The sequence below is a fragment of the Polyodon spathula genome, chromosome 10 (assembly GCF_017654505.1).
Source record: "Polyodon spathula isolate WHYD16114869_AA chromosome 10, ASM1765450v1, whole genome shotgun sequence".
Taxonomy (NCBI): domain Eukaryota; kingdom Metazoa; phylum Chordata; class Actinopteri; order Acipenseriformes; family Polyodontidae; genus Polyodon; species Polyodon spathula.
The window spans coordinates 38,319,536-38,341,301 of NC_054543.1; the positions used below are offsets into that span (position 1 = coordinate 38,319,536).

General features: G+C 33.9%; 1 protein-coding gene across 1 annotated transcript; it reads left to right on the forward strand.

Moving 5' to 3' along the window:
• The first annotated feature begins 1,437 nt into the window (after nucleotides 1-1,437).
• Nucleotides 1,438-20,495, forward strand: LOC121321955 (adenylate cyclase type 10-like). Its single transcript, XM_041261342.1, has 32 exons — nucleotides 1,438-1,588; nucleotides 2,252-2,356; nucleotides 3,018-3,056; nucleotides 3,352-3,495; nucleotides 4,045-4,250; nucleotides 4,688-4,778; nucleotides 4,865-4,953; nucleotides 5,584-5,775; nucleotides 6,160-6,278; nucleotides 6,528-6,604; nucleotides 6,841-7,027; nucleotides 7,287-7,342; nucleotides 7,802-7,973; nucleotides 8,641-8,833; nucleotides 9,357-9,443; nucleotides 9,959-10,239; nucleotides 10,359-10,558; nucleotides 10,663-10,800; nucleotides 11,026-11,316; nucleotides 11,573-11,866; nucleotides 12,334-12,403; nucleotides 12,666-12,879; nucleotides 12,962-13,102; nucleotides 13,661-13,790; nucleotides 14,085-14,278; nucleotides 15,643-15,847; nucleotides 16,096-16,192; nucleotides 16,332-16,447; nucleotides 16,747-16,864; nucleotides 17,153-17,348; nucleotides 17,486-17,674; nucleotides 20,333-20,495. Exons 1-32 carry the CDS (start codon nucleotides 1,438-1,440, stop codon nucleotides 20,489-20,491), a joined length of 4,941 nt encoding a protein of 1,646 aa, XP_041117276.1. The 3' UTR covers nucleotides 20,492-20,495.
• Nucleotides 20,496-21,766: the final 1,271 nt, after the last annotated feature.

A 21,766-nucleotide genomic window follows, 5' to 3' on the forward strand; every position in this document is an offset into this window, starting at 1 on the left:
TTGCAGTACACAAAGCATTTTTGACCCAGATGGCCTTCCGTAGTAAACATAAGTGTTTATGTACGTAATTACCACATTGTTAACATTGTGTTCATTTTTGCACAGCGTAGTACTTTACATTAACTTAGCTGTCACAAGTTGATTTTAATAACAGGAACACGTTCCACAGATTTCAGTTACTGTCGCTCCCTAGTTTTTTTTTTTTTTGTTGTTGTTGTTGTTGTTGTTTTTTTATATATATCCTTAAATTGTGATGCTGTTTATACCGAAAAATCCTATACATCTATTTTTTTCTGAGTATAGTACAAAAGTCTAGTTAACAAAATATGTTAAACTCTTATACAGTACTGTATATAATTTATATTAGAACAAATAATTTCTTCCTCTGTTAGTGCCATTCGATCGGGTTGTTCACCCACCCAGATGTGATGTATCTGTAGTCAGTTCTTTTGTACGCTTTCATCTTTGAAGCTGTGTAGCCTGGTGAGGGATTCTCTCCGAAATCGAGGTCGGGAAGGTTTTTTTTTTTTTCTTTTGCAGTAAACAGCACCGGAGCTGCACAGTAACGGTCACATATACCAATAATTTGCCATTTCTCGTTGTATCTTATTAAGTCCTTATTTTGGAGGTAACAAGTGTGCTCGTTATTAGCGTTTTGTGTGGAATGTATTCTAATTTGTATTTGCCGCCATCGTTGTTTTGCCTGTCACTGACAGTGTGGCGCTGGAGTCACGTTACACGCAGTTATCCAACAGTCAGTTGTTATGTCATTAGCCCTCATCTAATTTCTATAGAAACTACTGATTTGTGTTTATTAGAAAGTTAAACGTCGTGGTCGGTAGGTTCTTACTCCTAGCTGTATTTCAAGTTTCTTCTACGATGTACACAGTTCTTGTTCTAGAAGAATCAGGCTCAATGTTGACTGAAACGTTGGATTTGGGCCACTTCTATAGTATTACTAGGCAGTCGGTAGTGTTGAAAAATAAATACTGCTCCCAAAGTGACAATTAAAGTACACAAAAATGGACAATGAACTCTCCACTGGAGCTTTTAAAATTGCCAATACAGTATACAGCAGCTAAGTTATTTGCCAAAAACAGGTACACTCACTAGGTGGCAGATGATGCTCTTGCTCCGCCGAGAGAAGTAACACACTGGGATGTTTTAAAAATATCACACTGCCTCAAAATATATATATAGATAAATAATTGACAAGTTAGCGTACAAATAACACAAATATAGTGCAAACAGGTCAGAAGTCCATATTACTACATGTCCTATCCGTTTTATTTGACATTTTGAGTAAACCGTTTTAATTCGAATATTCGTTAGAACGAATGATTTGAACATTAAAATCAACGGTGTCAAGACAAATATATTATTTTCATTGCAACAACACCAGCGAAAAATGTAACTAAGTTCTCCCACTTTTGTGAAATGGGGAAACTTAAATCTACGGTGCCTGGGCCTTATAAAATTAGTAGCATAGCTGCCCATGTACCTGATCTAGTTGTATATGCAGATCTCTCTCGGGAAATACCATACGTTGAAAACTTTCACGGGGTCCTTCTATTCGTCGATATTTCAGGTATTTATTTATTTATTTGTTTATAATATGTATTATAATAATAATGTAGCATACTGTTGTCCATATCAGTTAAATTACACTATACTGCTTTGTCTAATGCAATGCGTGTTGTTTTGGATTTGAATAAATCGTGTACATTAAATATAAATAAATAAATAAATAAATAAATAAATAAACGGTCATTTTAGAAATTGAGAAAATATGTAAAAACGTCAAAATTGGAAACAGACTGTTTTTGTCAGCTAAGTTTTCACAACAAGTAGACCTAGTGTGACTTTTACGTACAATTCTAATGTCAGCTTTTTTTTTCTTTAACCGAATTGTGTCCAATTTGCCCACTCTTTCCATATGTTATAAAATGTATAGCCCTATACATTTGCCATAAGCTGGCTTACTTTACTGGGTACTCTGATCTTGAGTCGGGAAAACCAGCTTGGATGTTACAGCACAGCACCCTGTACTAAACTGTATATTAAAAAATGCAAAATACTTTAATGAGCCAGTGGTCTCAAGCATAATGGTGCCCCATGCAGCAAACATCTGTACTGCTTTTTCTGAGAAAAAAAGATAACATTTTGGGATACCATTATACTTTAAGGGATGGCTTGCTCATGATAAATTAATTAACTGAAAACTATATATTTTTCTTTCATGATAATTTAGGATTCACAGCCCTGACTGAAAAATTCAGTATAAGCAGCAAAAAAGGCTATGGAGCAGATCAGCTAACCAGGACACTTAACAAATACATTGGTGATATAGTACATTGTAGGTATCTTTCTAAATGCTACTGCTTAGTGGTTACTGTTCATTCAACTAATGAAGTAGGCCTAATTGTATAATTCTTACCTGCCATGCACATTCACTGCAGTAACACGTCTGCAGTAGCGAAGATGTATAACGTGTGAACATGGATATCTTCACAATGTTTCGGTATCTTTAACATATCTTTGCCAAGGGAAAGTGTGTTTGAAAACAAACAGTGGAAGCACTGATAGGCTTTTGATGACTTATTTGTATTCAAATCCATTAATGTGTTTGTGATGTCATTTACTACATAGTTAATGATGTATCTGTCTACTATTCCTAAACCTTCAGGCATTGTCTATTTATCTGTTTGTTTTCCTTTATTTTTTCTATACTGTACATTATCTAATTTTTTTTCTTCTAAAACTACATTCAGTCTTTCATGTTATGTTTATTTTTTGTAAAGTGTTGCACTATTGGTTCATATACTTTATTTCTTATGTTTGACAGGTGATTCTGTTTTCTTTTATATAATGTACCTGCCTATCTTTCACACAATCAGTTTTTATTTTGAACAGAAAATGCAATTTTGTTATTTGAACAAAGAAATCTATTAGACAGTTCATTCTTTTTTTCTTAAATGTAGAAGTTCAGTTAAAATAAGTTGAATTATTTTTTTTAGATATTCTAACATCAGGAGGAGACATCTTGAACTACGCAGGTAAGGACACACCAAAGTACTTCATCGATATTATGAGATAACTATCAATTCTAGCAGCTTGTGAGACATCACTTGTCAGACCCTTAAATTATTAGACCCTAAAATTAAAAGCAATTTTTATGATTATGGAAAATATGGTACAATTAGGAGGAATATCAGGGAACATTTTGCCCGATCCTAGACGGATTATACTTATTTAATTTTCAGATTTTTTTTATGTGAATGGTTTTCTTTGGTTTTCATTACATGCATTACACATTATAATAAATGGTATCTGTTTCTTCTTTTGTTTTAGGAGATGCTATTTTGGCCCTTTGGAGAGTGGAGAGGATCCAATTGAGCAATATGATCTCTTTAGCTGTGAAATGTAGTCTCAATATTCAGAATAATTGCGACAACAGAGAAACTGAAGTGGGAGTCAAACTTAGGGTGAAAATAGGTTGGTTAATGAAAGCTACATCTGGTGTATTTTTAGTTGTGTTAGAGCATGTTGCCACCTGCTGACAAAGCTGGTAAAAATAAAAGGCAGCTTAATAACAAAGATATATTTACCAGATCAATAAAACCTAATATTACAATAAAAAAAACTGGATATTTTATATCTCACAAACCATTTCAGATACAGTACAGACATAGTTGTATGGTTGAAACCCAGAAGCTAAATTTACCATTCTATTGACCTTCGACCTTGTGTGCCTTCCATAGGTTATTATGGTAAATGTTGTCCAAATGACTTGTAAATGTTTTGAGGTATGGTTTTTCTCTCTGAGATATAAATGCTATATTTTGATATTACGTTTGCCCTAAATCTGACTAAATATTATATGGACATTTGTTGCAAGAAGTTCTACAGAATATCACACAAAATAAAAATAAATCTGATATACTGTAGAGTGCTCTGTGGTGCAGTGGGTTGAACTGTGCCATGAGGGATGTACTTTGTGTGCCATGGGGGACCTTGATAGTATTTATATCATTCTTTGTTTAGGCATATCTGCAGGGAAAATTTTCAAAGTGGTAATGGGAGATAAAGATTCAAAGTATTTTGTTGTAATTGGCCATGCTGTGGACGAAGTTCGTCTTGCTGAAGGTTTGGCTGTTGCTCATTCAATTATACTCTCACCTAATGCTTGGGAAATGTGCGACAGAGATACTATAGCAACTGACCCCATAGAAAATGAAAGAGCTGTTAAGGTAAGAAGTTGTTTCTCTATGTTTTCAAGTAACCCTTTTAGCCAGAGTGAGTATATGGGAATATGGCTTAAGAAAACTAGGCAATTACTTTGAAAACTTTAACTAGGCATACAGCTCAATAAAATACAAATGTGATATAAAAATTGACTTTTAAAGAAAGTTTTTTTTGTGTTGCTCCTTTTTGTAGATAACTTACCCTTACACGGTTTAACCTTTTATTCCAAAATAAGGTCGGTTGTGTGTATATATATATATATATATATATATATATATATATATATATATAATATATATATATATATATAGGATATATATATAGGTAATTTATGACTTACTCAATGTATCTTCAGTATTTCAAATTGAATATTGGCCCAGTTTGTCTTCATTATAGTGTGAGCAATATTGCTCTTACCATTTTTGAAAATTCTTTTAAACAGGTAAGATACTTGAAGAGAGAATCGTTATTTTCAGTTGAGACATATTTGGAGTCACTTGGAACGCCTCTACAGCACGAACCTAGTAAAAATGGTAATTTTAGAAATCCATTAAAACAAAATAGATATATTCTGTACCCCATTTTTTGCCCTTTTTTAATCCCATTATTATGTTTTTAGTTTCTGTGAGGAAGACTTCAGGATTACTGCCAGATTCTGAACTTGAGAAAAATCTACGAGAATTTGTTATGCAAACTGTTTTGCAAAAGGTATGACAACTAAAATAAACCAATTTTGTCTTAATTCTGCTGTAGAACATTGTTATTGAAACCTTTTTACTGTTAGAGAAAATGTGGTATTTCTTATATCCAGTAGGAGCAAAGTGTTGCAGGGGAACAGATTAAAGGTTATACACCGATTACTGAGTGTGAGTTTACACGTGATTCTGAATTCTGTTGAGTCCAGAGTGGTGCTTTATAAACTTAAAAAATAAAGTCTCCAGACTGGATTAAATTATACAGAAACATGACAAGAACACCACATTAGTCAAGATAACTCTTATTTGCCATGCCCATACCAATTTGCCTTTAAGCTATATTGCTTATTTTTGTATTTCATAAATATTTTAAACATTGATATTCTAATTAAAGGTATGGCTGATAGCAACTAAAATGTTTTGTGTTTTTTTTTAATGATTTCTAGTAAAGTTATCCTGAAAAAAAACTTCACTTGTCTTTTGTGCTTCCTAACTTTAATCCACATGACGGCATAAAAAAACAAAACACCTTTTTTTATGTTGATCTTTGTAAAGAACTATAACTATATATAAATATATCTTTAAAGAAAACAGTATGTGATGTAGCAGACCAAGCTGATGAGTGTTTTGCTTGTCCTGTAAGATTGATGATGACCAGCCTCTGGAGTACTTGTCAGAAATGAGACCAGTGACTATTGTATTTGTTAACCTCCAATTCAAGACGGGTACAACTGAAACAGAGCTTTGCTTGATAATGCAGAATGCTGCCCTTGGAATAGGCCAGTTGATAAGGAAACATCAAGGACGAATCAATAAAGTATTCATGTTTGACAAAGTAGGTAGTATGCAAGGACATTAGGTGGCAGTAGCAATGTGTCTAATTACTGTCATATTGTAATAAAAATAGCTCTGTTTAAACTTAAACTATCCTTAATTTAAGATTTTTTAAAAAATGTATCTTAACAGTGCTGTGGCTGTTATGTCACTATATAACTTAGAGACAGGTTATTGTTCTCATGCTATTTTTGAGCAGGCATAAAGCATGGTCAAAAGGGATATTATTTTACATTGATCTAATCAAATATATTTCTTCTCAGTAATGCCCCAACATGTGTTTTCTAAGGTACTGGTTTTAATTTTATCTTCAACTAGGTATACACTAAATATAGTATGGTACGGTACTGGTATAGTATCTTGCATGTTTTGTGTTGTTTTTTAGGGTTGCACATTCCTGTGTGTTTTTGGCCTCCCTGGGGACAAACGAGAGGACGAATGTGCATATGCCTTGCTGTGTGCATTTAATATCCATGCATATTGCTCTAAGGAACTTAAAGTAAGGTAAAAAAAAAGCTAGATCTCTACTTGATCCTGAGTATGACAAAGACATCTACAGTCAGAAGTAAAAGTATGAAAATAAAAATAGGAAACATAAGCTGTAAAATGTTAGTTTTACCTCAGAATGTAAAATGATGATGCACTTGGTTATCCTGCATACATATTTAAAACCAATAAAAAATACATACACATGCACACTGGCAGATGTAGGTAATATTAAAAACTTGTTCCACGTGGCTTGGGGTTTTACAGTACCACTTCTGTTGGTGTTACAAGTGGCCCTGTGTTCTGTGGAGTTGTTGGACATCCTGTGCGTCATGAGTATACAGGTACTGTATTTTAGTTCTTAGCTTTTCTACTTCCTTTATTTAATGGCTTAAAGAGTTCATATAAGCACATTTGCTTGGAGCAAGGCCCCCTTCATAAAACCCTGTATTACAATTTTGTAATGTCACATACCCAAGAAACCTATTCATTATGTTAATTCCCACTAAAATGTGATAAACAGAGGGATCCAAACCCAATGACATTTAATAAGATTTCAAAACTCCTTTTCTCCACTCAGTTATTGGCCGAAAGGTAAACATGGCAGCCCGCTTAATGATGTACTATCCTGGAGTGGTTTCTTGTGACAAAGAGACATGTGTCCATTCAAAGCTGCCGTCGTTCTACTTTAATGAATTACCAAAAAGACAGATGAAAGGTGTGCAGAATCCAGGAACAATTTATCAGTACCTAGCCAGGAAACAGAAGTAAGTCACACATTATGGACTCAAACCAATAAAATACAATAAAATTGAATGCCTGCATTCAGGGTCACATTATACACATTGTGTGTAATGTCAGCTATATTATATAGTGTATAAAACAATTTTAAAGGACAGTTAATAAAGATAGAGATCTGAGTACATATATTTTGTGATCCTTTAAATTATTATGTAATATGATCAATTTTAATGTCACAGTAGTTTCATAACAGTGTGACTGCAACTTATCTATGTTTCTTTTCAGAACAGTTGGAAAAGCACGGATGTCAATGGAAAGAGTTGAAGGTTTTCACCTTTTAGGTATGTTGGAATGTACCTATTAATATATCAGGTTCTCAAGTATTTATTTAAACCTGCTTACAATCTATTTTACAACAAAACAACCTAGATTATGAGTCCCTAGTCTAACTTCCAAAACTTTAACTGTCCGAAGAAAACTGCAGTTTCCCTTCTAGCATGCTTACAAACCATGCAGAAAACTAGAGATAGGCTTGGGTGGCAAATTTGAAATGAGAACACAACCAACTTAGTTGATGTAAAGCAATTTTAACCAAATTGATCAAATCAGAACTGTTTTGAGATGGTTGGTTTAACTATATATATATGGAGAATTGATGTAAAATGTCTCCAAAAAAACAATACACTTAAGTAAGCAAAAGATTCATACAATTTAAGAACACATTTCCACAGTAAATCTAGCAGGTATGAATTTGTAATTTGAAAGAGCCCCCAGTTTTTGTTTGGCATGTTTGTTTTCAGGACGAGACAAAGAAATTGATGTTTTTAACAGTGCATTGAAGCAGTTTTTGGAATGCAGAAGCTCAGGTTCAAGAAACTATAGAAATGTTATTATGTACGAGGGAGATGTTGGTTTTGGAAAAAGCAGTATGTTGGCTGAAATTGTCTACCGAGCAGCAAAAGAAGGAGTGAGGTTTGTTTCTGTTTTTTGTCAGTAGCAGTAAAAGAGTTGGGTTTGAAAATCTTCAGTCCAGGTGTTTTCTGACACTTGTCTATTTATTATCTATTGCAATAAATAGACTAGTGGAGGTGCAAGTAAAGTACATCTGTCTGTATTACATTTTTTAAATCATGATACTGCTTGCTGTAGTTTTGTATTTACAGCTGTGCATTGGTATAGTAAAATCATGGTTAAAGGCTGATAGCAAGTACATTTCTTAAAGGGAATATAGGGTTCCTTTTAAAAGCAAGACTCCCTGAACGGACCCATTATCCATTACATAGGCCTGGCTCTGCACATACCTGTCAGATAGATACACAATCAGGAACTGTTATTTTTAGCCATGTACCTTATGCGTCACATATGATATAAAGCTTTGGCATAAGAGCTCTGTCCAAAGATATGATGGAACACACCCCATGTTTAATGGATAATAGGTTTCTTCTAAGAAACTTTGTTTTCAAAAGCAACTCTTCATTTTATGTTGACCTGTGCATGTTTTAATAGAGCATTATTACAGAAAACTGTAAACTTGTATAGGTTTGTATAGAGCTAAATAAATTGACCAGGCGCTCTTCTTCTTATGAGAAGTATTTAGTAAATTGTTCACATAACATGTATTTATTGGTATTTTCTACAGGGTTATTGCATTTGAGATCGCAAAGTCAGACATTAAGCAGCAATTCTATACAGTACAAACCCTACTGGCAATTTTACTGTCTGTGCAGAACTGTAAGAGTTATGCTGAACGTGAGAGGTTATTGCTTAGCAAGATTACAGACCAAAAACAGCAAGAGAATCTGTGCCTCTTAAATGATCTTCTTCTTGTTAAGGTAATAGTTATTTAAAAAAATAAGTTTTTTTTTTTTTTAATTTCCTAAAGATCATAAGGAGGCATTTATTGGTAGTACAATAATTCATTAACATATATGTTAACACAACATCACAATCAAAGTACACCGATGGCCAAAGGTTTTGCATCACCCTATATAATTAATTATTGCTGCTTCATAAAGTTGAATGAAACCTGATGAATAATGTTGCGCTAACATACTGATTTACATACCACTGTAGTTTTCCATATACTTAATGAATAAATTGAAAAATGTGACACTTTGAAATCTAACCTGAAATACTGTACTACTATTATGGCTTGTGGTAGACTTTTGTGATATCATTTTGTAGTTGTACAGTATTTTCCATGAGTTGTGATATAATTTTGTAGTTGTACAGTGTTTTCCATGAGACACATTTAAAGGGGCCTGTAATACCATATTATAATTTTACATTTTGTTTATAACTTTTCTTAAAAGGTTCAAAGATATTGTCATTTATAGTCATGTTTATTTCCCATAGTTTCCAGTTTCCAAAAAAGTGTCTCTTTTGGACAATAAAACTAAAATACAGGAAATGAAGACTTTCTTTATTGACTTATGCAAGAATGTAAGTTTTCATCATTTTACCATTTACATTCCTTTTTTAATATTTCATTTCTTCCCTGTTTGTTATGCTGTTATTTGTGTTCTGTATTTTTCTGTGTTATTCTTTCTGCCTAGATCATTATTTGCCAGGCTTACTAACTAATGTTATTTTTCATCCATTGAAATCTAAATATCTGAAGTGAGGAGGTAAAAAATGACTTGTAGGATTGTAGCTTTAAATTCTATCGCTCTGAAACTGATTTTATATAGAGATTTTATATTGACATATTCACACCTTTCAGTCTCAGTGTTTAACAAATATGTGAAATATATGCCTTTCCATGTGGATTAGTGTTTTGGATTTCATGGTATAATATTCTTTATAACATTTTTTTTTTCCAGTAAGTAAGATATGCATGTCTACCAGCACACTAACTGGACTATATATATAAGTGTAAAATATCTGATTTGGGTGTTGAAAGTCACAACTGATTCATGTATTACCATACAAATTATTTTTTTGTTCTTTACCTACAGGCACTTGAAGTTGAGGCATGCTTATTTGTTTTTGATCAAGCACACTACATTGACTTTTCGTCATGGGAGCTTATTATAGAATTGTGTGAGAAAACATCAGTTTTTATGATTATGGCACTCTGCCCCTTTAACCTTCAGAATCCACCCTTTCCAGCTGCTGCCAAAGTGATGAAAAATCCCAATACATTGTATGTGAAGCTGTCAGGACTGGAGCCATCTGTAATAGCACAGTTAGCTTGCCAAATATTGGGAGTTGTTAGAATTCCTAGGGAGATGGAACTGTAAGTATATGATTCTTGATTTGCACCCATAACTAACACTAACTAATGACAGACCTGGTTACTGTACTGTATATGGATTTGTTTATACATAATACATTGTGATTTTTTTTTTTTTTTAGATTGTTGGTGGAACGAAGTCATGGTGTGCCCTATTATTGTGAAGAGTTATTAAAGAGCCTTTATTTAAGCAAGATGATAGTGTTGGAACAACTAGATGAAGAAGATGAAGAAGATTTTGATATTCTGTTTCCTGAACCAAAAATAGTCATTGAAAACCCCAAAGCAAGTCAAAGCTGCAAACCGGAAGATGGGAAGCAATGTAATCAGTTTTACTTGCTTACATTTTATATAAATACTTACATACTCAAGGGTAACATTTATCATTTGAGCATTAACATTTTGTTCCTTGAAATGTGTTCTTAGGCAGTTCTAAAACAGAGCCACTAAGGACTCGTATGATCAAATCACTGGATATGTCTTCATTAGAGGATCAGAAATATGTGTGCTTCATTGGAGAAGCAGTGACATTGCATGAAATCCAAATTCCACTCACACTAAAAGGCATGTATTATTATTTTGTAATTTTACAAAATATATTTTACTAGCATTTTCCATTTTAAACACTGGTGCTGTTACTATATTGAAAGTTATTTAGCATCAGGCGAACTGATTTAAATTTTTGGTGAAGTAAAAGAGTGTACCATGTTTTATAAAACAAATTGGTAAAGTAGATGTAACTTTGTTTGCATGTGGTTTTTTTTTTTTTGTTTTGTTTTTTTTTTACAGGTATGGCTTTGGCCCAGCTTGATCATATGCAACCTGCAGAGCAAATGATAGTAAAGTTTGCTTCCATAATTGGGTACACTTTTACCACCCAGATGCTGCAATATATCCTGATAGAGGGAACGGACCAAAAGTTAAATCAGTCACTGGATTCGCTCTTCGAATCTCATACTTTTGAATGTGCCTCCAGACGTAAAGAAACTTGGCATCCCTTTACAATGGAGAAAAAACATGAAAACACCCTGCAGTGCTTCTGTGCAACAGCTCAACAGAGCATAAACCCAGATAATATTGGTAAAAATTAAATATATTAATAAGAGTCTAAAATATAGTGTCACAGCAGTTGGGAATTAACATTTGTTTAATATTTTTGCCAAAAATGTCATCTCTCCATTGCACCTTACAGGCACATATTTCTTACCATTTAGGTCAAAATTAGTAAAAGATCATTTTTTACAAGTATACTTAACAAACAGATAAGTGTGGAAAGACAAAGCTGTTCATTCATTGATTAAAAAAATGGAAGAGCATTATTCTTTTTTTCATCTAGAGTCAGAAGTAACTGACAAGGCAACAAGTAAAAATCAAACAGCCTGGAAGTGCAAGATTATGAGATTCTGCTCATCCCTTGTAATGGAAACTGCCTATGAGTTGTGGCTTAAGGATCAAAGGAAGGCTATTCATTTGAAGTGTGTCACATATCTTCTGAACCAGGCTTGTCGGTGCCGCACGTGTGGTGGGGATGAATTTATTTTAGGACATAGTGCTGCTATTGGTATGAAAGTCCTAGAGAATAACTCTGATACTGTAAACAACCAACTGGAAAGTGTTGCAGATATATTCGGTAAGCAATATTTACTCCTAACAAAAATAATTAAGGGCAGCCATCTTAAATTTTCCGGTACAATAAATCCATTACTGTTGATTAGAGTGCCCGTTTAGTTTATTCTGAGGTTTTGTTTTGAATTCAATTGACCATTTTGGTGACTTCACTTTCACCTGTTGAGTCAAACTAAATAATCGATATTTGTGTCACAAATTTAGTATTTAACTGTAAAACATTGTACATTTCAAAATAAATACTATGATAATATAATATATTTGGGCTATTTTTTATAGTATTAAAAATCATGTGAAAAAAGTGTGTTTCATATACGTTCAGATATGTTTGCCTAATGAACATGTGCCTCTTATTTTATACAGTGAAAAAAGAAACATATACAAACAACACAAGCTTTAAAAATGCTAAAAGGTGCATTGCCATTACAAATTTTTGCAAAAAATAGTCAGCTTTTTTTTTTTTCTCTGCAGGAAGTTCATCAAGTTCTTATGGAAAATCCAGAACTGGACTCAACAAAGTTGCCCCTATTGATAGTAGCCGGTAGGTTAATACTGAAAACATATTTAACTATTTTTTGGACTATGGCTGGATTGTAAGACAACCACCCACTGTGCCAATTCTGATGAAATGGTAAATAGGGGGCTAGATTTACAAAGCCTACTAATACCAGCATAGCCCCTGCCTTAGTACAATTACAGACACCCTCAGTGATTGATTATATGTGCATTTGTAGAAAGTCTTAGCTTGGCTTTACACAACAGAAGTGAACTGTGCATTCATTTTTATTACATTTTTCCCCCAGTTTTGAAGGCAGCTTCCTGGTAAAACTAAATGACATTTTGGTAGGGAGTGAAGAAGTTGCTCAGACCTGTAGAAAGTGTAAATGCGCAGATATTGTGGAATGTGTTTTATGTCCCATGGTCCGACATTGTATGGGGGTGGGCGATGTACCAAAGACTTTCTACTTCCTGCTCGAAACTGCTGCTGCTGCTACAATTCTATCCAATAACTTAAAGGTACGTTTTGGCCTTTATGATGTGACCTATTTTGAAGGAATTTTTACATGACTACTACTTTGAAGGACTTGCTTTCTTCCAGGCCTTGTCATATCTAAATGAAGCGACAATCATTCTGGATTTGTTAAGAGCTGGGAAACCTCCATTTGAAACAGCTGAGTCAAAGGGCAAAGTAAAAATCAGGTGCTTTGAGAAGGCATGTGCATATCGCCTTAAAGGAGAGGTATTTGATCAAATATAAATCAAAATTGTTATTTAATGCAACCCCGGATCATTTTTGTTAACATTGGGTAATATTTTAATTATCTAAACTAAAGTGAAAGAAATAATCCCTAGTGTTATCGGATGTGGGGTATCATTTAATAAGGGTTGTGTTTTCTTGTAACTTGACAGTTTAATGAAATATTATCATACCGAATACTGTAATTGGGCCAAGTATATAATGATCGTTGATGTGATAAAATATTTTAAATTCATTATCTTACTGTAATAATTACAAAACTTAAACACAATATATTTTTGGCAAAGGTAGATTGCATTCTTTCAGGTTTTTATTACAAACATAGTATTTTTTTGTGTATTATCCATTTGGTGAACAAAATGATATTTAAACATCTTGACTGCTCTCTAAGGGTATTTGTGAGTGTGATTATTTTTTTTTACTTTTTTGCTTTCTTGTGGATGTCCGTCTCCTTGATAGTCTTATATTCAATAAAGTTGAAACCAAATGAAATTTTTAATTGTTGTTTTTTTTTTTTTTTTTTTCCACTGATATTTAAAGGTTCTGTTTAACACAGGCCAAATAAAAGAATCCCAAGATATGTTTAGAATGGCTTTGAAGCTGCTTAAAAGAAGACTTCCAATGAATGTAATTGAAGTGTTGGTTAAATACATGGTTGAGAAAGCAAAATTCTCTTTACATGGATCAAAGAAAACAGTTCTGAAGTAGGTATTTTAAATGATATGTATTTTGACTCAGTATTACTCTTTTTTTTTTTTTTTTGTTACATATTGTCCAAAGTATTCTACAGTAAATGCATAATGGGACAAATCATTGAAGCTTCTGTAGCGGAAGGGGTTGACATTCCCACATTGTGTTTAATGATAGAGCATCCAGTGCTTCATGTAGTTGAAAGACTTTTTAGCATTTTTACCTTAAGTGGAACATAGATAACAGAAAGTCAATAAGGTAACAATATTTTAAACTGTGTTGCTCCATTTTCTCTGCCCTTTTTATTACAGGGAGAAAAGATTAGCATTTTTGCATCAACAGATCTGTTGTCTGTCCTACATGTGGCAAATATACTGCATGAACAGATCACCAGGGTACAAAAGGACCTCCTCCCTTGTTATTCTAATGGAACTGAACACCGCAAAACTCTGTTTGGATCAGAATAAGGTTTGTGAAATGTCAATATTTGAAAAAACAATTGTACTTCCTTTTAACATAATTTAATGTTTATTACCAGTGTCATTTATATGAATATGAAACTTTAAATTTAGCAATCAATGAATATACTGTATAGATACTATATAGTATTGTGGTTGTTTTACAAATGAGGATAACGGAACAGGCGAAAAGGCTGTTTTAAATGAAATAAATAGAGCTCCCAATGTACAGTGGTTTCCAGAAGTATTCACCCCCCCCCCCCCCCCATAAAGTTTTCACATTTTGTTGGCACTTGATTGTACTCCATGATGCTTTCAAATTATACTTTACATGTAGAATCTACACAATCTACTATTACAATAAAGTACTTACTCAAAAAGCCTAATCTTAAAGCATGTATGGAGTTTGCGAAAAAGCATGCAGATGATACTGCAGACATGTGGAAAAATGTTTTGTGGTCAGACAAGACAAAAATTGAACTTTTCGGTCTAAATTCCAAGCGTTACGTCTGGCACAAGCCCAACACTGCACATCACCATCCCAACTATCAAGCATGGTGGTGGCAGCATCATGTTATGGGGATGCTTCTGTTCAGCAGGAACTGGGAAGCTTGTCAGCATAGAGGGGAGAATGGATGGTGCAAATTATAGGCGAATCCTTAAGGAAAACCTGTTTGAGTCAGCCAAGACTCTGAAACTGGGGAGGAAATTCACATTTCAGTAGGACAACGACCTGAAGCACAAGGCCAAAGCCACACTGGAGTGGTTGAACAAGAAGAGAATTCATGTTCTTGGGTGGTCCAGTCAAAGTCCTGACTTGAATCCGATCGAAAATTTATGGCAAGACTTGAAGATTGCAGTCCATCGACGATCCCCAACAAACTTATCAGAACTAGAGCAATTTTCCTGTGAAGAATAGGCAAAAATTTCAGCATCCTACTGTACAAAACTAGTAGAGACCTATCCAAAGAGACTCATAGCAGTAATTGTTGCAAAACCTGCTACTATCAAGTACGGACTTAAGGGGGGAATACTTATGCAACTAGTAAATTTAATTTTGTTAATTTTCTTTGCAGGTTTTGCTGACATTTAACCTCCTCCTCATATAACAGTGTTCAGTTTAACCACTACAGCTTGGAATACAAAAGTTTGGTTGAAAAACTGTGCACACATTATCTGTAATTCAACAAAATGTGACATTATTGGTAGGACGTGAATACTTCTGCAAACCACTGTACATTCCTGTAGTATTCTGTTGAGAACAATTACAACACATGAAAAAGGAAGTATGTTTAAACCTAAATGAAACAGCTAAACACAGGGAATTGCTTTCCTTGTATCAAGCCATGTTTTTTTTTACCAATTTTCCTACAGATTCTTTCTGCGCACATTGATTCTTTCCATTACTGTCAGATCATGGGGTTAGTAGATGAATGCAAACGATATGAAGAATTTCTAATTAAAACATGTGCTGAACTTCCACATACTGCAGAAAGATTAATGATGGTTGGTAACTTTGCGCATACACTATCCACTGTCAGACTGTGCTCTGGAAAGCTAGACGAATCCATTCAATACGGTAATTACAGTACATTTAAATAACGTGTGTGTGTGTATTATATATATATATATATATATATATATATATATATATATATATATATATATATATATATATATATATATATATATATATATACACACACACACACATATATATATATATATATATATATATATATATATATATATATATATATATATATATATATATATATATACACACACACACACACATATATATATAATCATTTTTGCTCTTTACAGGTTACCTGGCTCATAAGTTTGCAGAGTTGCTGAACAAGCCGAGTTTTGATGTCATTGCTATTTCATTGATGCATATACCACTGTTGCTCACTCACAGGTTTATTTATTACTACTTTTAAGTTTTTTTTTAACAGAATCACTGTTTACTTACTGGTAATATTAAAGTTGTTAGATATTAGTTGTTAATAGATTTTCAAGCTACAACTAATACATATTATGTCATCAAATCCTCCCAGGTATGCTGATTGTGTTGAACTGCTGTGTATTCTAGAATATCTTGTAAATACCCTTCAGAATAGCATTGGAAAAGGCTGGTTCTATGCAGCGTGCTTCGACATTCTTCTTGAAGGAGGCAAGTATTTTTTGCACTAATTTGCTTTTTGGAAAGTAAATTAAACATTGTAGAACATCAAAATATAAAGTCTCCTACTTCAAATAACTACATACTGTAATTGTACAGGATTCAAGGAAGCTGGCATGAGTGCATTTGTTTTAAGGTTCTACATGTGCTTAGTAACAGAACAGTGTTATTTGCTCAATTATGTTGTGGGATTTGAAACAATGTGAGGATAGACTTCAAAATGAGATCTATTAAGAAAAAGTCAATTTAAATGTTACGTGTTTCATATGGTTTAACATTTTCTTTTATAGGGTTTGCTTTGAAACAATTTGATGAATGTTTGAGCTTTGTTGAAGAGGCCCAATCTGACCCAATTATCATGGCAGAGAAGAGCTTAATGCTGAACCTATATGCATCATTAGCACTTTGGTAAAGTAGCCAATGAATTCAAATCGTTGCTATGCATGCATACAGTACAAATTCTTTAACTGTGTAGTACATAGTATGTGGTCTAGAAAACCAGGCGTGCTGTATTTTATTTTTAAATGTACTGATTGGAACAAAAAACAGTTACTGTGTGCATAGTGGAGTTCTTTTTCACTGGAGACACACTTTCACTGGAGACACAATTCATATTGTTGGTAACAACCACATGTTTTTAGATAAATGAACAATAATAATGTCATTGTAATTATTATGTGTACTATTATTAAACAGGTTTGCAAGGCTTAATGAATGGGATCAATCACGTTACTTTTTTGTGAAAGCTCTAAGAATCGTGGATCAGGCTCCATCATCTGTTTACTCTATTAATGGACATGTCAAGTTTTTAGAGTGTTTTGTTCTGGTGTTCAGGAAGGCTTTGGTTGACAAGAACAACCACACTGTGGAGATTTACAATAGGACACAAAAGGTGATTACTGGAGTAAATCATTGAATCTTCTTAACTACTTGGGCTTTATTTTCTTGATCAATTTATTACATGTATTTTGTAGAACATTGTATGTGTTTTGAGGCAGTTAGTTATCTGAATTCCTTTTTTTCCCTCAGCACTTCAGTGATTTCAAGTCAAGATATGCAACCTTCGTGCAATATGATCCCAGGTTTCTTCATCTTAAAGCATATATGTACTTAATATCCGGGCAGCTGAAGTTAGTGAAATCTTTTCTGCAAAAGGCTTTGAAAATTAGCCAGAATCACGGCAACAAGTTAGAGGAGTGTTGGATCAGGTTAAGTGAGGTAAGTAACTGTATTTTTGTAAAGTGAAAAAAAATGTCACTGCAGTAAACGGGCATGCAATATGCATGGTGGTAGCTTTCATACAGTGGCATTTACCTCCCAGGGTACACTATGTGCCAAAGACGGATGTTGTTCTATAAATGTACATGTTAAACTATATGTCTCTTGGGGGTATATAATATCTGATACAAGTTTTTAGACCAATATGAGCAGCTTTATACACAGTTTATCTATCTTTATAGTAACTGGTGATGTGAAACGTGTCCATTGTGAGTTTAAAAAGACCATTAACACAGCAACTAAACAACTCCCAACTTGCAGGATGTGTCTGTTGTCTTTATGTTTATTCATTCTGTCGTTGGGTTTGTATGGATGCAAGATCCAAAATAAGAATGAGGTTAAAGAAAAATTCCATCTGTAGTGCCAAGTTATTCAACGCTAGAACGTTATACACTTGTGTGTGTATATATATATTTATATTTACAGTACCAGTCAAAAGTTTGAGTACACTTGCTGGAAACTAGGTTTTTTTTCATAATTGACAATGTTTTACGTCGTATACGTTTCTGTAAATACTTGAAAATGAAAACACATGTTACAATATACAAAACAAAACATAAGGAGTATCAAAGCAACGTCCAAGAAAATTTAAAATAGTCTCTAAATCTTGGATTCCTTAAAATAGCCACCTTTTGCCTTAATAGCAGCCTCAGAAATACGAGGCATTCGGTTAACAAGTTTCAGCAGGAAATCACCCGACATGTCTTCCCAGCTTTGCTTTGACTCTTCTGTCTAGTTCGTCCCATACAAGTTCTATAGGATTGAGGTCTGGAGACTGGGCAGGCCAGGTCATTAGATTGAGTTGTCCTTCACTTTCCTTTTTCGCCAGATAGTTCTTGCACAACTTTGAGATGCGTTTCGGGTCATTATCTTGCTGAAGAATGAAGGACTGCCCAACTAGCCATAATGGCATGCCTCTGAAGTTTGCTATGATAGCCGTGCTGGTTGAGCTTGCCATGGACTTGGTAAAGATCACCAACTCTGTCACCAGCAAAACAACCCCAGACCACTGACACTGCCTCCTCCATGCTTGACAGTGGGAACCACACATGCAGAACTCATGCGCTCACCCTCTCTGCGTCTTACAAATACTCGGCGGTTGGACCCAAATATTCCAAATTTTGACTCATCGGTCCGTAAGACCAACTTCCACTCCTCAGACGTACAGTTTCTGTGTTTTTTAGCCCAGGCAAGTCTCTTCCTCTTATTCTGCACTCTTAACAATGGTTTCTTTGCAGCAATTCTTCCAGTTAGGCCAGCTTCACGCAATCTCCTCTGAACAGTTGGTGTTGAAACATCTGTACTTCTAGTAGCATTTAGCTGAGCTTGTATTTCAAGGGCAGTTAATCGCCGGTTTCACAGACTTGTGACTGGAGTGAACTTTCTGAGGTCACCCTTGGCCTGCCTAACCTTGTTCGGTCCTCATGAGTGCCAGTTTCTTCAGATCATTTGGTGGTCTTGGCAACAGCAGTTACAGACACTTGCAAAGTTCTTGCGATTTGTCTTAAAGATTGACCTTCATTTCTTAAAGTAATTCCAGACTTTTTTTTCTTTGCTTAACTGAGCATATTTTGGGTGACCATTTCTTGAAATTGACAAGATTTACATTTTTTAATGCAATTCACTTATGATTATCAGCTTATATAAGTACACGTATCATATGTTGAAATATTAAGTGTTTATACAGTTAAAAGCATAGATAATCATGAAATACCTGATTTCAAGCAGGTGTACTCAAACGTTTGACTGGAACTGTGTATGTATGTATGTATGTATGTATGTGTGTGTGTGTGTGTATATATATATATATATATATATATATACACACACACACACACACATATATATATATATATACACACACACTCATATACGGTGTTTCCCCTTTTATAAAGCAACCCTTTATACTGCAGAACACACTAATAAGGCGGTACAGTCATGGCACCCATTTTCCCCGTAATGTTATTACACTAACACTTGTATTCTCGTTTTAAGGCGGAACACAAATCGACCTGTCTCTTAACTATGGCTCCCAACTACAGCATTACAAAAGGCGAACATTATCATATATTTAATCTCTATGGTAGTACCAATCATACAGCAACCAACAAATCGGAGTTGTGTGAGAATGGTGCTCGGCTTCCTCTGGTAACATGAGCTGTCAGTGAGCTGGATGAAGCAAAATAAGACAAGCACTCTTGCAGAGCCTGTTTTAATGCGGATTTGTTATTTCTGACTTACGTTTCCAAACATTTTTTAAAATAGACACTTGTTATATAAACACACCATATACACGCTAATTCAAACACTTTTTTTTTCATTTGTATCATATCTATGGTACCATACATGTTATTCTATTTGAATAATCGTAAGGTTTAAGTATCCCAAATGAGTGACATTACTGTAGGCTGCCATCCACTGACATGTGAACACATGGCAAAAACCAAAATAAATCAGGACATCATTGAGATCAAGCACTGAACCATTGACTCTCCTGTTAATGTTATTTACTTGGAGTAGTGTAGTTGTATAGCCCCCCGGATTGTGAACCTAAATACTGTACACAGCAATTTAAAAATCATTTTTATTTATTTTTAGGATTCATGGTTTGGAACGACTGAACCACCTGCAGACCAATGGCTGGAAACTGTTTTGAATTTGCCCAGTTGGGAGACTGCAGCACAGATGGATGTAAATCTGCTGTCTAAATCAAAATACCTTTTGCCTGGCTTAAGAGATTCTTACAATGCATGTTAAGGATCAAGGCTGGCCCATCCCCTTTCTAAGAACAATGAGTTTGGTCCTTTGTTACCAGCTATATATTAATTGCATGGGCTATTAAGGTTTATAACCTGGATCCATAATACAAAGCAGCATTGCAATACAATAAATAAATAATAACCAGACATGTCTTGCTTTTGGGGATTATTTATTTTTCTTTCCCCCCTAGAAATGATCAGACCCACATAATGGAAATGTCACTGGGTGTTTTGTCACCCAGGGCGGCGCCTATAACTTTTGAGGTGTATAGTGTAGGTATTAAGGATACAAACCACACACACATATATGGCAGTACAGCATTGGCAGATCTGTACGTCCTGACCACAGTGATTATAATGTACCTACTCATAAGATAACAGCTTTTATTCTACCAATAAATGTACACATTTGAGTCATAAATTGAAAAAAACAGTGTTTAAAGAATTTATTTTTGTTCACATTTACACATTATTCAAAACTTTAGTAATAAATTATGCAGCGGTAATATTGTAAAACAATAGATTAACTATAGTAAACTATAATACTATATTTCCATATCCCATACTGTGTTATTTCTTTAAAAAAAACTAAAACTGATTAACATAAAAAGCACATAAGCTAACAATGAGTTAGTAATTAGAAGTATAACGTTCATGTTAATTTGTTCAACAAAAATGCAACACATTACTTCAGATATTTACCTCAATGCTTAATTTGAACTAGAAGATATTGAGTTGTAGTTATGATAACATTACATTTAATACATATAAAAGCTTTGTTCAGGAAAAAAAAAAAAAAAAAAAAAACATAGGCATAATCTAATTCCCAGAAACAAACATCTGATAATATTACCATTCAGTGTAAAAATTTAAAAAAAATGTATAGAAATGTACTGCATTCTTCGTGCATATTTATTTGTCTGTTCCACTAAGTCCTAAGGGCTAGATCCTCAAAGCTCTTTTATTCTTTTCAGAATGAAAATGCACCAAATAAGGTTTTACAGAAATAAACAACTGACATTTGTAATTAATCTTATGTTTAATTATTTTACAACGGTTGTTTTTCCTTTCAGAAAAAAAAAATAGAAATAACAATCTAGAGGAAAAATCTTTGATTTAGTTTTTGTTCTAAAAGTAAAATGTTACTATTGCGTCTTTATACATAGATACATTTAACCCTTTTTTTCGTGTAACAAAGGCAGTGGTATTTTTTACTGTAGCTAGCAGCCTTTATTTGTTATGAGTTTACGTGTTTTTGTAAGATAAGAATATC

Excerpts from the sequence above, each read along its gene's own strand:
- LOC121321955 (XM_041261342.1), top strand. The coding sequence starts at position 1,438 with ATGGGGAAACTTAAATCTACGGTGCCTGGGCCTTATAAAATTAGTAGC. Across the intron at positions 6,605-6,840 it reads TGTGCGTCATGAGTATACAG|TTATTGGCCGAAAGGTAAAC; the intron begins GTACTGTATTTT and ends TTCTCCACTCAG. Across the intron at positions 9,444-9,958 it reads TTATTGACTTATGCAAGAAT|GCACTTGAAGTTGAGGCATG; the intron begins GTAAGTTTTCAT and ends CTTTACCTACAG.